This window comes from Osmia lignaria, chromosome 4, assembly GCF_051020975.1.
Source record: "Osmia lignaria lignaria isolate PbOS001 chromosome 4, iyOsmLign1, whole genome shotgun sequence".
Lineage (NCBI taxonomy): Eukaryota > Metazoa > Arthropoda > Insecta > Hymenoptera > Megachilidae > Osmia > Osmia lignaria.
In genome coordinates, this window is record NC_135035.1 from 11,470,438 (window position 1) to 11,484,827 (window position 14,390).

General features: G+C 42.6%; 1 protein-coding gene across 5 annotated transcripts in view; it reads right to left on the reverse strand.

Annotated features, from left to right (window-relative positions):
- LOC117603195 (calmodulin-alpha) overlaps nucleotides 1-14,390 on the reverse strand; it is a 58,500-nt gene that overhangs the window by 34,797 nt on the left and 9,313 nt on the right. For 2 of the 5 annotated variants that reach the window (XR_013062117.1, XM_034322088.2), the window contains exon 1: nucleotides 3,758-3,791. The exons of 1 other annotated variant lie outside the window; for it this stretch is intronic. Coding sequence is in view for 1 of the 4 variants with exons in the window: in XM_034322091.2 (XP_034177982.1) it covers nucleotides 9,033-9,059 (27 nt within the window). In the remaining 3 variants the exon portion in view is untranslated. Of the gene's footprint in view, nucleotides 1-3,757; nucleotides 3,792-9,032; nucleotides 9,060-14,390 lie in introns of those variants that run through there. 2 more of the 5 variants (XM_034322091.2, XM_034322090.2) reach the window with 2 other exon arrangements.

A 14,390-nucleotide genomic window follows, 5' to 3' on the forward strand; every position in this document is an offset into this window, starting at 1 on the left:
GAGCGCTTTCTTTAAGAATATCGTCTCTTTTAGTCATTGGTTCATTGCCGTCTGTTTTCCAATCGAATACCCGACGACGAGCAGCAATAATTTATGAATCGCGATCGTTACAGTCGCGTCACCGTATCGATTTCAATTGCAATGAAAATTCGAGTGTCTGCTCGCGTGACCAGGCGTTCGCAAGAGGTTTCGAGTGATGCGAAAGCGGAAGAATCGGGGGGAGAAACAGTGAGAGGTCCGAAGACAGTGCAGACAACGAACGGAAGGGCAGGCAGGAAGCAAAGAGAAAAACGGGAGGGAGATACATCGCGAGGAAGCACGATTGTCGTGGTTATCGCTTGAATAAATCGAGCCTATTTTGAACCAACTATACTTAATGCTTTTTTCGAAGCATACACGTTGAGAGAAGTTCTCGTTTGTCCTGGCAACCTTTGCATTATCCTCTAACAGCAGCGAAGAAAAAAAAATACCTCTCAAAGTGTACGTCGGGTCTCCTGGGAGTCTCGAAGTTCTTTTAAAAAGAACCTTGCCGCTCGTTTATTTCGCATGTTCCATCGGGCGCCATTAAATCTCGGAAAGCTCGGGTATTGGGAAGAGCGTAACTTTAGAAACGATGGAGGGAGAAATTATTGAAAAAGTCCATTTTGCCTGCATCGATCTCCTATCGAAGACTCTCCATCGCGTCATTTAATTCTTGCAAGGAAATTGTCGTTGAAAATTCAATCTCGTCTCTGCGAAACACTGTTCCTTTTTCCTCTTCCCTTAGAAAAAGCTACGAAGCTGTATCTCTCGATCCCTCAAGCCGAGAGCAAAGTGGAAGCACCCCAAGATCGTTCGGTGAAATATCATCGGGGTTTCTCAAGTAGCCCCTCCTGGTGTATCATTTCTGGCGATATTTCTACGGAAATCGCGTATCGTCAACGTGATAGTTTTACACAGGCATCGTTTGTCACTGTTCCTCTTTTCGTTACTAAACTTCACTCTTGAAATCGTTGACTAGGAATAAAAAGAGATTGAAGAAGAAACGAGAAATATTTTTCAATATCGTGCACGTTTGATGTATCTGAAAGACGTTCAGAAATAATTCCTTATCGTGACACGCGTGGGTAGTTAGACTTCCAAAAACGGACGAGCCGTTGGTAAAAAATTCATTCGTCGACTCACGCGACTGTCAATTTAGCTGGTATTTTCGCATGTTTTGCATTAGGGTCGAGCACCTTAAGGCGCGATCAATGGCCCTCGTATATTTCTCGTGCAGCTATGTTACGGTTTTCAGATACATATCTACCCCTCGGATCTTCACGCTGGATAATTAAAACATGCGGTTACAACGAGCTTCAGATTGCAAACGCGTGTAATCAACTCCCTTGCCCTGTTTTTTTCGATGGGTAAAATCCTTCCAAGGGTAACTAAGAATCCTTCGCGGTTCATTCGCGCTTCTGTTTTCGAAATAATAACTTTAGAAGAGTTATTTCAAGGCTTTGTGCTTTAACAACGCTCGACACGCAATACCCGTATTAATTGCTATAATTTATCGCACCGGCAACAGGTTTGATTAGTGACTGGTCGACATTCTAGACGATTTCCCCGAGATTGAAACGGTGCTCACGATTACGATCTTTGTGCGTGAAAATTTCGAGAATACCGGCAAGCAAATGCGACACGATAAGATCAGTTAATACCCATAGTCGTCTCATAACTTTACGGGCTTCCATAATCTTCTTATCGAATCGGCATGTGAAACGACAGTGTAATATGTGACAGCCAACGCGTTAATATCTTCACTTTGTTCTCAGAAACAAAGTAGCATCAAAGAGAAGATTACGGTAGTGAATCGATTCTCGTGGTATTCAAATCCCGGCCCACGAATTCATTATGCAAAATGTGGACAGAGCAGCGAAACGAAATGAAATTTTCGTACGCTCCGTTTTTCCAGCGCTTAAATGTCCCACTGGCTATTTCAAGTGCCAGGGCAACGAGTAGAAAGCTGAAAAGGTACCGTATCAATCTCGGGCACTCGCGGTTTATCGTGTCTCTGCAGGAACACGTTCGTGTTCTCTTGAATACCGAACGCATAATATCGCGATGCATCCTCCTATTAAATGGACCTCAGGCTTGTTTTAAACTGTCGGTTTCAGCGTCGATTGTCAAACAGCCTTGACGTACTGGCAACAAATCAGCATTAACAGAGAGAAGCTCTCGCCCTCTCGTTCAAACGCGTTTACGATTGAATGTATTTGGTCGAGAGGCAATTACCTGCGCTCTGTAAAACGATGAACGTGCAGAATGCTTAAACATTAAAGGGCTAAATAGACCGCACGAGACATTTAGTGCTTGTCTGGATGGAAATATTGTTAATAAATAGTTAAGTATTTTTCTAACACTTTGGACGGGAAAAGTGGGATAAAAGTTCAATTTCTTCAGTCTTATTTTTTTTCACTGATATTTCTGAACTAAAGGATTCGAGCACCTTCTTGGTTAATTTAAGATAGACGAATACTCGTATTTATCAGCGACTGCAACGCACGTGGTCATTTCCAGCAGCATCCTCGAAGGAGCAGCTTGACCTTACGTAACACTCCACGCGACGTGCAACATGAATATTCTACTGGTCGACGTACATAGCACTAGCGAAAGAACATCTGGGGAATTTCGAAGGTTATTTTCTTAGAAGAGTATTCCAGACATGTAGACACAGAGCAGCGGATTACGAGGTGAAAAATTTCAACCTCAAGGGAGGCTGCTCTAGCCATTACGTGATAGTCCCATAATTAAGGAGTAATTCTTCGCGAGTGAAGAAAGTTTTTTGCTGAATGTGATAAGACTTTTTCAAAGTTCAAGTCGTTACATGCGTATCACGTGTCACGTTTGTAGCAAGGGAAAACAAGAAGCGTAAAATTGTGAAACTCGAGAACTTGGCGAAAAAGTGAAAATTTTCTTGGTAATTATACGTTTCAGTGTGAAACTTTGTGCTTATAGCATGGTTTACGATCACTAGCAAGTATTCAATTATGTTCCATGAAGATTTGCTTAAAAAATCTCACAGAATCCCAATGAAACTCGTTAAGAGCGAAGGAGCAAGTAGTACGAGTCAACGATTCGGGCGACAAGCACAATACCGAACAAACGACACAATGTGGAGGAAAGTGTTCTCGACAGACGATAGGCACAGCATTTTTATCGAGGGTTTCAGTCAAGAAAAAGACGTTCAGTGGAGGAAATCCATTTCCTGTCGAGCGATAAGAGACAGAGAGGACACCTTGCTTCCGAAACGGTGTCTCACTCGCTTGCTAAGAAGGTGACGATTCGTTCCGACCAGAAACGATTCCACTTAAGAGAACTCCAAACACTTGCTTTCTATCCTTGGAAACATTCGGAAGCTGGTGATTTCACGGAATCGCACCACGGTACCCGCCATTTTCGACATAATCACTGAAACTACCGGCGGATGAATCGTTCCCCGTGTCAACCCCATCCCTTTCACACACCTCCTCAAGAATTCAATCCTCTCTTCGATGTACGTCGACCATGTATCAAAGAAAATTATTTAACGAAATCCAAGATCGAGAAATGGACGGCTTGTACCGATGGATGAGATAAGACTGAAGAGGGAACCTCGACAGATAAAGTTGGAAGAAAGCTCGAAAGAAACAGGAAGGTAGAGAGGTAAAAAAGAAGGTGTTAAGAAAAAGGGGGTAAAAGTGGTGAAAGTGGTTTCACAGAAGGGAAGGAAAAAAGTAACCGCTTACGGACTTACGTGTTCGATGGTGGGCAGATGGGCCGTGACTGACACCCCCGGTGCCGCCACGCGCCCCTCGCGCACCGAGTCTGCGATTTCTAGGGCAACGCGCAGGCTTGAAACCCCGCTAGACCGCCACTATCAGAGCTTCTCCGGAGCTTGTTCGGACCCCCGAGAGCATCATCCGTGTCGCTCCACCGAACCAACGACCAATGTGCTCCAACGTTCGTCTCCTACGTTCGCGTACGCCATAATTAGGGTGAATGCCTTTCCGTTAACTTTCCAAATCCACCGATACCAACCACCCCATCTGTTAACCAGCGTCTAGATTTTTATCAAGGGAAGCTTGACCGTTCGATCATTGTATTTTTCATATAATTTAAGTTCTCGAATCGATTAAGCTAAAATGAAACCATTTTCGAAATCAAAATATCAAAAGATTCGATGGGGGGCCATGCATCTGGGAAACAGATGAATGCCACATTCGAAATTCAATGAGATTAGAATTCAATCCCAGAGGTGGGATTTCTTGCGATGCAATCCAAAGACCTTCCTAAGATCCACGGAGGTAAAAACGCACACCGGTGTCTCTGTTCCACAGCCGATCGATCGTTCAAAACCACCGACTGCCATTGTGGTTTTGCCTGGCAATTGTGTTTCACGGGATCGTAGGGACGGTGTACTTGACCGAGCCCTCGTTCCCTGTTCGGTTTCCGCTCGAAATACTAATTTCCCGAAAATACGGCGCTGACAGCAACTTAGACTAGCGTATTACTCGAGGAGCACGCGAGTCACGGATCCTTTGGTATCGTTGAGTGTGCTTTTAAATCGATGAATCATAAATCGATCCATCGTATGAACTTGAAAGCAATTAAAAAGTTGCCAAGGGAATCAAAAGGATAATCCATGGGACTCGAGAACACGTAGCAAGAAGTTCGAAGCTTGGTAACACGAGCGAAAGCCACGGTATTTGTAGCTTTATAATTTCCCCTCGCGCCCTTGCCAAGTTTAATTACTGTTACTAATCAACGACTCGACCCGTCTCCGGGTCTAAATCTTCCACGCAACGGAGGAAGGGGGCGGTGTATGACTAAGTGATCCGACGCTGCAAGAGTTATGGCATCTTAAAATTTCGAGAACGGAGTTTGCGTATTTAACAGACCTTCGTTATAGCTGATAAGCCTACCTTTGCGTGTCTTGTTTTTGATAAAGTATTTAAACGTCCTCTCGTGAAATGCTTTGCTGTAACGTTCAAACGAATCCGTGGCAAGCATTTTTTCTCTCCCCTCTCCGTTTGCTCTCGACGTTCGTCCACAAAGGACACGGTTGGTAATAAAAAAAATGTGTAGGTACAGAATGGTAGAGAAAGGACTGGTTGCGTTAGCGGACACGAACGGTCCTTCTGGTCTGGCGAAGCTTTTGTGCAACTTCCTTTGGAAACTATTGACAGGTGCCACAAGCCCGTTTACTTGACGTGCATTACACAAACAACTTCGAAAAGCCGTGAAGCTTTCCAATGCCATTATTCCTCAACATAGAACGAAATATCTTTCGATATCCTTTTTTCTGCAACGACACGCAGAAGCAAGCCGCGTCACTCGACTTGCTTGAATTTCTAAAGCACACGTTTCCTTTGTTCGTCGAAACGAACGCCAAAGTTTGTAATCTCATTGGTTCACGGATAAAGCTAGAATTTTTCAGACAAAATTTAGCACCAGACCTGGTCACCAATGACCCCTGCAACGTTCAACTCGTTAATCCGCTGAAAACGAGTATCAGGTCGAGTTTTATTTGGAAAATTGAAGGGCAAGGGAGACGGTGAACGTTTCATTTCCTCTAAAACGGCTCGTGCAGCATCTCCTGACCTTGATTAAAGAGAAGTAAAGCAGACAGCTTGGAGAGCATTGCGCTCGGAGATAATCTGACCGGAGTGCTTACTCTCTCCTTTCGAAACGCTTCCCGGAGCGCATATCCAAACACTCGTCGTCTATTTCGTGAGAAACATCGAAGTCTCTTCGACCTTTCATCTCGACTATTAAAAGGGACATTTGCATAGAACGCCATGTTGAAGAAACCTATCGATTTTTCGAGCCAGTCAAATTCTATCTCCACCCTTTTCGAGCAACTTGTCATCGTTTGAATTCGCTAAACGACCGATACTATTCATGTAAATCGTGAGATTGTAATGAAACTTTTATTCGTCGCTTACGAACCGTTCGTCGAGGATGCGCTTATTATATTTTCATAAGGCGTGGCCACAGCTCAGTTAGAAGTTTTGACGACAATTCTCATAAATTAGTCCTGGAATGTCATTAAAAGTTAAGCGTTTACTCGGTTAGGAAAATGCCTTCTGAGAATATTTTTTCGTTCTATTCTTGGAATCCAGGGGGTTTAGGTCGAAATTCTGGCCAGGGGTGTTTTTACGATTTTTCAACAAGATTACCGCGATTCGTGAGAGGTATTAAAATGCCGCACGACAGCGATATCATGAACTCTTTCAATGGATTGAAAAATGGCTGCCGCCCAAAACGACCTCGTTATCGAAGAAAATGAAATTCCAGGCTCCTTCTTCCTACCGAACTTGAGGAAGTAATATAACTTTACCATTGCTGTTTTCGGTTAAAAAATAAAGGGAAAAGACAAACGCAATGTAATACAATATTTCCAACGGCATCTCCTTTGCTTGTAATCGATGCATTAATATTCACCATGGAGCAGCTCTACGAACCCCTCTGTAACTGTATGGGTTGAAAAATGGCCCGTGTCCTCGTTTTCGCCAAGTAGAGCCAAGGGTAATCGGTCCCTCAATCACCTGATGTCAGAACCACTAGCAACCTCCTGTTCGTTAAACGAACGCTCAAAGGTAGCGTCTTCTATAAAACATACCGTCGGATAGAATATAATCAACCCTCATTTACTGCACCATATTTTTCTCGTCCCCGAGACTAACATTTTAAATTACTATTTACACGACTTGTACCCGGCGGTTTGTTCAAAGAACTGGTGGTTAGGGGGTTGATAGCGTGATATATAGGGGAAGGTTCATGACTGATGAAATTCAGGTTATTAACCCAGTATTGACCGGTTTCTAGAGTCGTATAGGAAAGAATAAGCATGATAAAGAAATTTTGGAAACACGGTGTAGAATAGTCTGACAGGAATTCGGTGACTCCACTGCGATAATTCGAGGTGGAGTAAACGGTAGAGATTCCTGGTGAATTCTAATTGGCCGTTCGAACGACACCCTTGGAAATTCTGTGCATGTTGAACGCGCAGCTTTCCAATAACCCCGCTGCCAGCTGCGACGGAATAATAGCTCGTCGTGCTCCTAGGAATGTTCTTTCCGCTGCGGCGAACGACTCGTTGCAAGCCCGACGCTGGATGTAAGTTCGCGATAAGAAAGTAGGAAAAGGATCACCGTCCGTTGATTTATACCCCGGTGACTTTATCTAACGGGGCACGCGAGTCCGTGGCGTTTATCAAAAATTTTTTTTTCAACACCGTTCAAGTCCGTTTACCGACGACCTGACACACTTCGGCCCCCGGTTGCTCGCTTTTTACTTCCTTCCGACTGAATCGTTAACGTAACGTGTATATCTGTTGAATCGCCTACCGAGGCGAGAGACTATCGGTAGATTACGCTAGCAGTCGTCCTTGGCACGGAAACGCTATTTCCTGTACGCAGAAATGATTATTTTATGACGAGCATGAAACAACAGCGACGATAGTGGTATCGGTCCGCGATGGTCAGACGCGATCGGCGTCTGATCACGCACGGGACTAATCTACTTAATTCGCTGCGTCAGAAATTTTCTGCTGTTCCATTGTATCTCGATGAAAAATCTTTTCATTTAAATTGTGGATTCCGACTGAAATGTTTCAAGGTACAAATGAAACTGTGTATCGACTTTCCATGATCGATATGTGATAAAATATCTCTGATTCGCGTTGACAGCTTGATTGTCATTTATATAATGTACCTGTCGACAGCTTGGTGTGTCGAAACTACTAAATTATCCATAGAAAATTTCTGCGAAAGAGATAAATCGCATATCCACGAATTCAGCTTAACGTGACACGAGTGCAGATAAACGCGACGATCTACATCTTTCGTTTAACGATTCAGAGTATTATTCATGATTTTAGTTTAACTGCCTCGTTACCCTTTTCGTTTCCAGATCTGTGATGCTTTAATTCTTGATTTAGAACAGTTTATCATTCGTTTTAAGTGTTGTCAAATAATTTGTTGATGCATCATCGATTAGTATACGTAGAGAGTACTGAACTGAGTGAAACTGCACAAGACTTGTTTTCGAGGGATCATGAATTTGTCTTGAATTAGAAAATAAATTAGATAAGGTTAGCAGCCCCAACCTCGGCTGGGGGTGTCTGAGACCCCTAAAATCATGACCTTCGGAGAACAAAGGCGTGTACTGTCGTTTTGTAGTAGTTACTGACAGGCGATAAGCGCGACGCGGCGCGGCGCAAGTAGTATAGGTCGGGCATAGTACCGACAGTGGAGACGCCCGACCAGCCAGAGCTTTCGCACAGTTCTGCCCTATCGACTATCAGTTCATCGAGCTTTCACGTGACATTACGAAGCTTTTAAAATGAAACAAGCTGACTTACCGACCGGATATCTGCTTCGACGAGCTTGATAGTCACTTACCTACAAAAGAAAAGGGTAAAACGGTTAGATATTCTGGTTTAGCTTCCTTAAACGGATGTTGCATCGCACTAGAAGGGTTAATCGGAGAACTAAGGTGAAACGACAGATAGAAACGCATTGATACACAAAGAAAACATGCGGCCTAGCTGAAAATTTTCATGCTTTTTCAAAATTTTCATGCTGTACGCGAAGAGTTAAATTTGGAATCGATTCGAAGGCACATTGGCGAATCGGAGCAATGTATCGATACAAGAGTACTGATTTCAAAATTGAAACCTTCTAACTTTTTAGGAAACAAAGTTTCGCGTGTCTACTACTATGTAGGTATGTATAATAGTGAAACATTTGAATGAAAAATGTTATGCAACGCAAACGTTTTAGGCATTCAGTGATTTAGCTATCGCTAAGTGTCCGATTAAAGCGATCTATCGTCAAGTATTTTGCTCTAACAATCCCACTCTACTAAGAGCGTTCTGCGACCTACGTGACTAACAATAATTGCTACTGATCCCAATTTGGAATCGTATTCTAATTGGATAAAAAAAGAATAATCTAAACTAAAGACGCCTAAGGTGTCTTTTGTGCACTGAGAGATGTTGGAATTTTGCGTGAAGATTTTTGTACCTGCACGACTGCCGGCCCGCGATGCGCCTGTGCAATAGAAACACAAGAAAGAATGTTATACAGATAGGTAGAGGTAGAATTATAAAAAAAAGAATAGTATGTAAAAATGCGTGGTAGAAACAGGAAAAGACCATGAAACAGGTGAAACGATAGAAAGAAAAAGATAATAACGCCGATAGACCTCGCGTTGCATGCAATGAAATCAAGTTTATCGTTTCAACCCTTTCGCGAATGTAATCCATCATCGGTATCGGATAACTCCAACTCGCGAAGGGGTTCGGATCTCGTTTCAAATAGGGTGTCACTCGTAAACGACACGGTGCGTCCTTGTTCGATTTTCGTTGTTCGTAATTCGGTTGGCAAGCTCGCGAGGGAACATAAAACAAAGGCAATGCGATTTATCGAGCTTCCAGTGCCTCCTGTGCGTCTCGCATTCGCTGTGATCTGGTAAAGCACGATCTTCGTATTGAAAGTTATCGTTGATGGCACGAGTTTCCAGCAGATGTAACGTATACACGTGTTTCGCTCGAAATTAACTTGTACGAGCGATGCTGCATCGTTAGTTAGACGAAACCGCATGCACACGAATACAGTGTTGGCTGACCGCGTCGCGTGGATCATCATAGCGGAGAAAGTACAGGGACTTTAATCACGTGAAGCTCTCGAGAGCGTGTCGGGACGAACAGACAAGATTGCTTGGCTCTTTGTGAACGCGATCCTCTAACAGAAGCGTTATAAAACTTGGCAAATGAGCTGAGTCGTGCATCAAATAGGATCCCTGACAAACATCTTCGTATTCCTCGTTATTCCACTGAAATGGAGAAACTTTTCTGCTGTATGGATTAATTATAGGATCCGTATTGCTCCATCGGTGAATCATTATTTAGGCTCCCGCGCGATTGCCGATGAATGTAGCGATCAACAGGAAAGCCAATTTACTTTCAAAGCGCTCGTTTCGACCTTCGATCCCACCCTCTCCCTTTCAGTCGAGATTAAAATGTAAAATCGTGCTTTTATCTGTCGCGCATACTGTAAACGAGAACTGACTCGTCGATATACATCCACAGGGAAATGAAAAAAAAAGAAAAAGACAAGGTTAGTTGAAAAAAGCGACTTTATTGCTTCGAGAACAAAGGAACCTTGAAATACATAGACAAACGTGGTTAGACCCTGGCTCGATAAATATTCGACGATGGATCTTGATGTCATCGAAGTCGATCGGGAAGAAACTGCACAGTGATTTTGTCACGTGGATTTCGTTGTTCTTCATATCGTAATTACTTCCGCCCGACTACTTGTGTAGCTTGACTTCGTTCCATTGATTTTACGAGCCGCTTCATATCCGGGAATCACCATGGAAACCCGAGACTGAGAGAGACAGGGTGCTGTTTCAATGGAAAACCGAGGCAAGACACGCGAAACCGACGGGCGACCATGAAATTTTCCGCGTGTCGCCTCTCGCCACGAGAACAGGAAATCTCGTTCAACGGGTCAATAGGATGAGAGCTGTGAGAAAGAGAGATAAAATCATTTTTCCCACTTTCTAGCGCACCTTGAAGTCGGTTGCATTTTTAGTTAAAAATTATTTTATTTCACTTTTTAGTGAAACAAGCTAAAAAGTGTTATATAATTTATATTTCATTTATACTAATATTCAACAGCTGCTGATAAAACCTATTTAATGGTTAAATAGTATACTAAATACATTTCAACTTTTTCGGAGGTGGTGCAAAATAAAAAATTTACTGATCGAATTGAGTAACCTCCTTCTTGTCGAAGTCGGTTAAAAACGACACCATGCATTTCCAAGGTAGCTTGCTCTTCGAAAATCGAGTTTTCTTTTATTGAATGACGCTCAAAGGCGTGAAAGAAGCTCGAACGTTTACTCAGAAGGAGTGCTTTTGAATCAAAAGCTGTCAAAGAAAACCCAGTGAAGTTTATGGAAGCCGAGGATATGGGAAGCTCGCTCCCGTATTATCTAGGAGATTTTTGTGCTCGCGACACGTGTACGAAATCGATGGTAAATTGGTCTCGAAACGAGTTCCGCGTTATTACTTTCCGATTATCTTTCCAAGGGTTGCTATGCTCGTTCAGATGTAAAAAAGTGGAAGAACACAGGACGTAGTCGATGGAGAATGAAAATGAATCTGGGTTGGTGGCTGGTTTTGTTTACCGAGCTTCTGGTGTTTCTAGATAAACCGTTCAGGATTAAGCAGAAGCACACTGTTCCTGGTATCCTTCTTCTGCTGCGAGCTGCTTCACGAGGAAACTTCGATCGCTAGTGAGAGGTACTTATTCGTAGAAGCATAAACCGTCGAAGATCACGATCTTCCAGTTATACAACATAAACTTGTACAGTTTATGATAAACTAACGTAAATATAGTGTTAGTGCTTATGTAACTATTGTACAGGTATGATCGAACGCTTGGTAATCGAATTATTAGCATAGGATTGTTAGCAGTTCCGGCGAATCCGACGATCCCCATCGAGTATGGCGTTATATGCTCGTTATTGGATCGCACTATTGTTCAGTGGAAATTGCAAGAACGGAATCATGGGGATCTAGGTCATTAATGTAGGGCAGGTAATGTCAGGGGTCACATGCGAGTTTCAGCTCTTTCTCAGGAAAGATTTTCTATGCCTGTTTTCTCGTTTTCCTGAAGATGTTCGAGGAATTGCGACGGTTCACAGATCCGTGAGGTTTCGCGTGACATTTCTGAGCGTATTCACAATAGAAATATATAATACTTTTGCTTCGATGCATGGAGGAGGAAAGTGTATTCGCCTCGCTAGCGAGGAAATACGATCTCTGAAGATAGGAGAAACGTCGAAATAGAGAATTGGATGAATGCGTCGCATCGGGTACAATTCGAAACGATATCGAATCGATGAGTTCTACTGTTCCCTCAGTGGAAACAATATTCGTCAAGGGAATATAATTAGGATGCAGTTTCAAACTGAATGATTTTAAATAAGTGAAGAAGAAATTAGTGTAAGAAACAAAGTTCCGTTTCCTTTCTATACTTGTATCTTTGTACCTGCAACGATGCCCTTAGTCTATTGAAAAGTAGAACAGCCACTTTATCAATGTCAGGAGGAGCACATAACGTTGCAGCTAGATATTTATCTAGCTTCCAGCCGATAAATGGTCGAACGAGTGCGCCGTTAATATCGTCCACAACGTCCCACTCTTTCTTGCATTATATCGTTCCTCATAACATCACCGTTACTGTTTCCTGCGATAACTTCTCCAACCTGCCTTCACAGTAATGTATAGCCAAAACATGAATTAGAAATTTTACGAAACTGGGATAAAAACGAACTGGGTGTCCAGGCATAGATATCAAGAATCTGTCCGGAAGGTCGGCGACGCGTGGGATTTAGATTCTAGACTCTCTGTTTCCACTAATACGGAGAACTACCCAAGTGTTACATTGTTACAATTTTAGAATTATATAGAAGTTTAGTTATTTAAAAAGAGACAAATTATGATTAAAAAAAAAAAAAAAAAAAAATAGGAACCCAGGATTTGAACCGAGGACCTTTAGATTGCGAGTCATGTGTATAACCACGGAGCGGATCCATGACTCGTAAACTGAAGGTCCTCGGTTCAAATCCTTGGTTCCCAAAATTTTTTTTTTTTTTTTATGATAATTTTTATGTAATAGTTATTCAAAAAGAGACAAATTATCATTAAAAAAGACAAAAAAATGTTGGAAACCAAGGATTTGAACCGTGGATCTCTAGATTGCGAGTTGTACGTGTGAGCTTGTCATACTTTAGAATGTAAGGAGTAACTAACTGTAATTGTTAATATCTTTTAAACAATTAGCCGTCTGCCCGCAAAAGGGGGTATAGGCGGGTTCAGCTCGACGAGCTCTACAAGCTGGCAAAGTTTCATTAATAAGTGAGTGTAACACTTGGGTGTTCCTCTTGTAAGACTTAGATACCCTGCGAAGAATACGAGCGGTGAATGTGGTTATTCCTAGAACGCCTTGGTGCTTGTGCATACACGATTGCTTGGTGAGCTCTAATGCTTCTCAAAATATTCATAATTCAACGAATCCATTGCCTTAACCGCAGCTTCTTCCTTCCCTCTAAGTTTCCTGCATTAGAGAAGATGCCTACACGCCATGAAACATTCTGTGTTGTGTTGAATGCCGACAGGAAGTTTCTTAAGTCCGGTGGGAACGAAGCTCAAGGCAGAAGCCACGAATTTCTGAACCGATGAAAAGCCTGGTCGCGTGTGCATCGTACATTTAATTACACGACATGGGATTTAAGGGATTTTCGCGCCAATTCCCCGGTATTTCCACGTTATTTATGCGCTCACAGTAATACCCCTACCTACAAATTTCAACAGACGTTGATTATTCAGCATTCTACATTACGCAATTGTTCGCTCTTTCAAGCTATTGCAAAACGAATGAAAATAATAGCGTATTTAATGGTCTAGCAGCTAGAATTTTTCACGATGTTACGTGAGAAACGGCTATACGCGTGAGTACAAGGTATTTCATATAATCGAATACGATCACGTAGCTGACACGTGCGACTGGCTCACCCTAGCAACCGCCAGCATCCAGGGTTTCTCGCTATGGATGCTTGATAACTCACGGAAACTTCATTACAAATACGTCGGTAAATGAGATTTAGCTACGTTGCCTTTGCTCGACGGCATGGAAACTTAGAGGCTCACTCGTTGCTTCGTGCCTTTATCTTAATTCTTCTGAACCCTTTTTTACAAGGCATCTGGTAGTTACTAACTCGATAACGTAGTTTGAGTTTCGAGTTTTCTTTAGCAAAGAGACCGTACAATTGATTCAGGTGAAAGGGTTGCTGGAAAATAATTGGCAGCCGAAGATCGATCCTCGCTACTCGCAAATAAGTGGCTTCGTTTGCGATTAAAACTCGAAGCTGGAAGTAAGCATCGTCGTTCAATTAACGACAGTGCAATTAGTCCCTCTAATGATCTTTCCAAACTCTACTGCTTCTTCCAGCTACTTTCGCGAAGTTCCTGTGAAATTGCCTCTTAAACGAAGAAATCGACGAGATCGAAAGAGAATTTATGAGAATTCAAATCTTTCAAAAGTTGACGAACTGCGAGTAGGTATTTGCAATGGCAACGATACGGTCTTCTCGAAACTTGCCGGGAGTAATTTGTGGCGTTTAAAGCGGATTTGATCCCTCTTCGAGTTTTATTTTTCTTTTCGAAGAGACTGCGCTTCGGGCAAAGAAGAGGCTCAGGGGAGGAAAAGCGGAGAGCAAATATCGCGTCCAACTTCGCCAAAGGGGTTAGTATATACTTAATGAGGGTGCACAATACTAAATCTATCAATTTACAACCACTTGAGCGG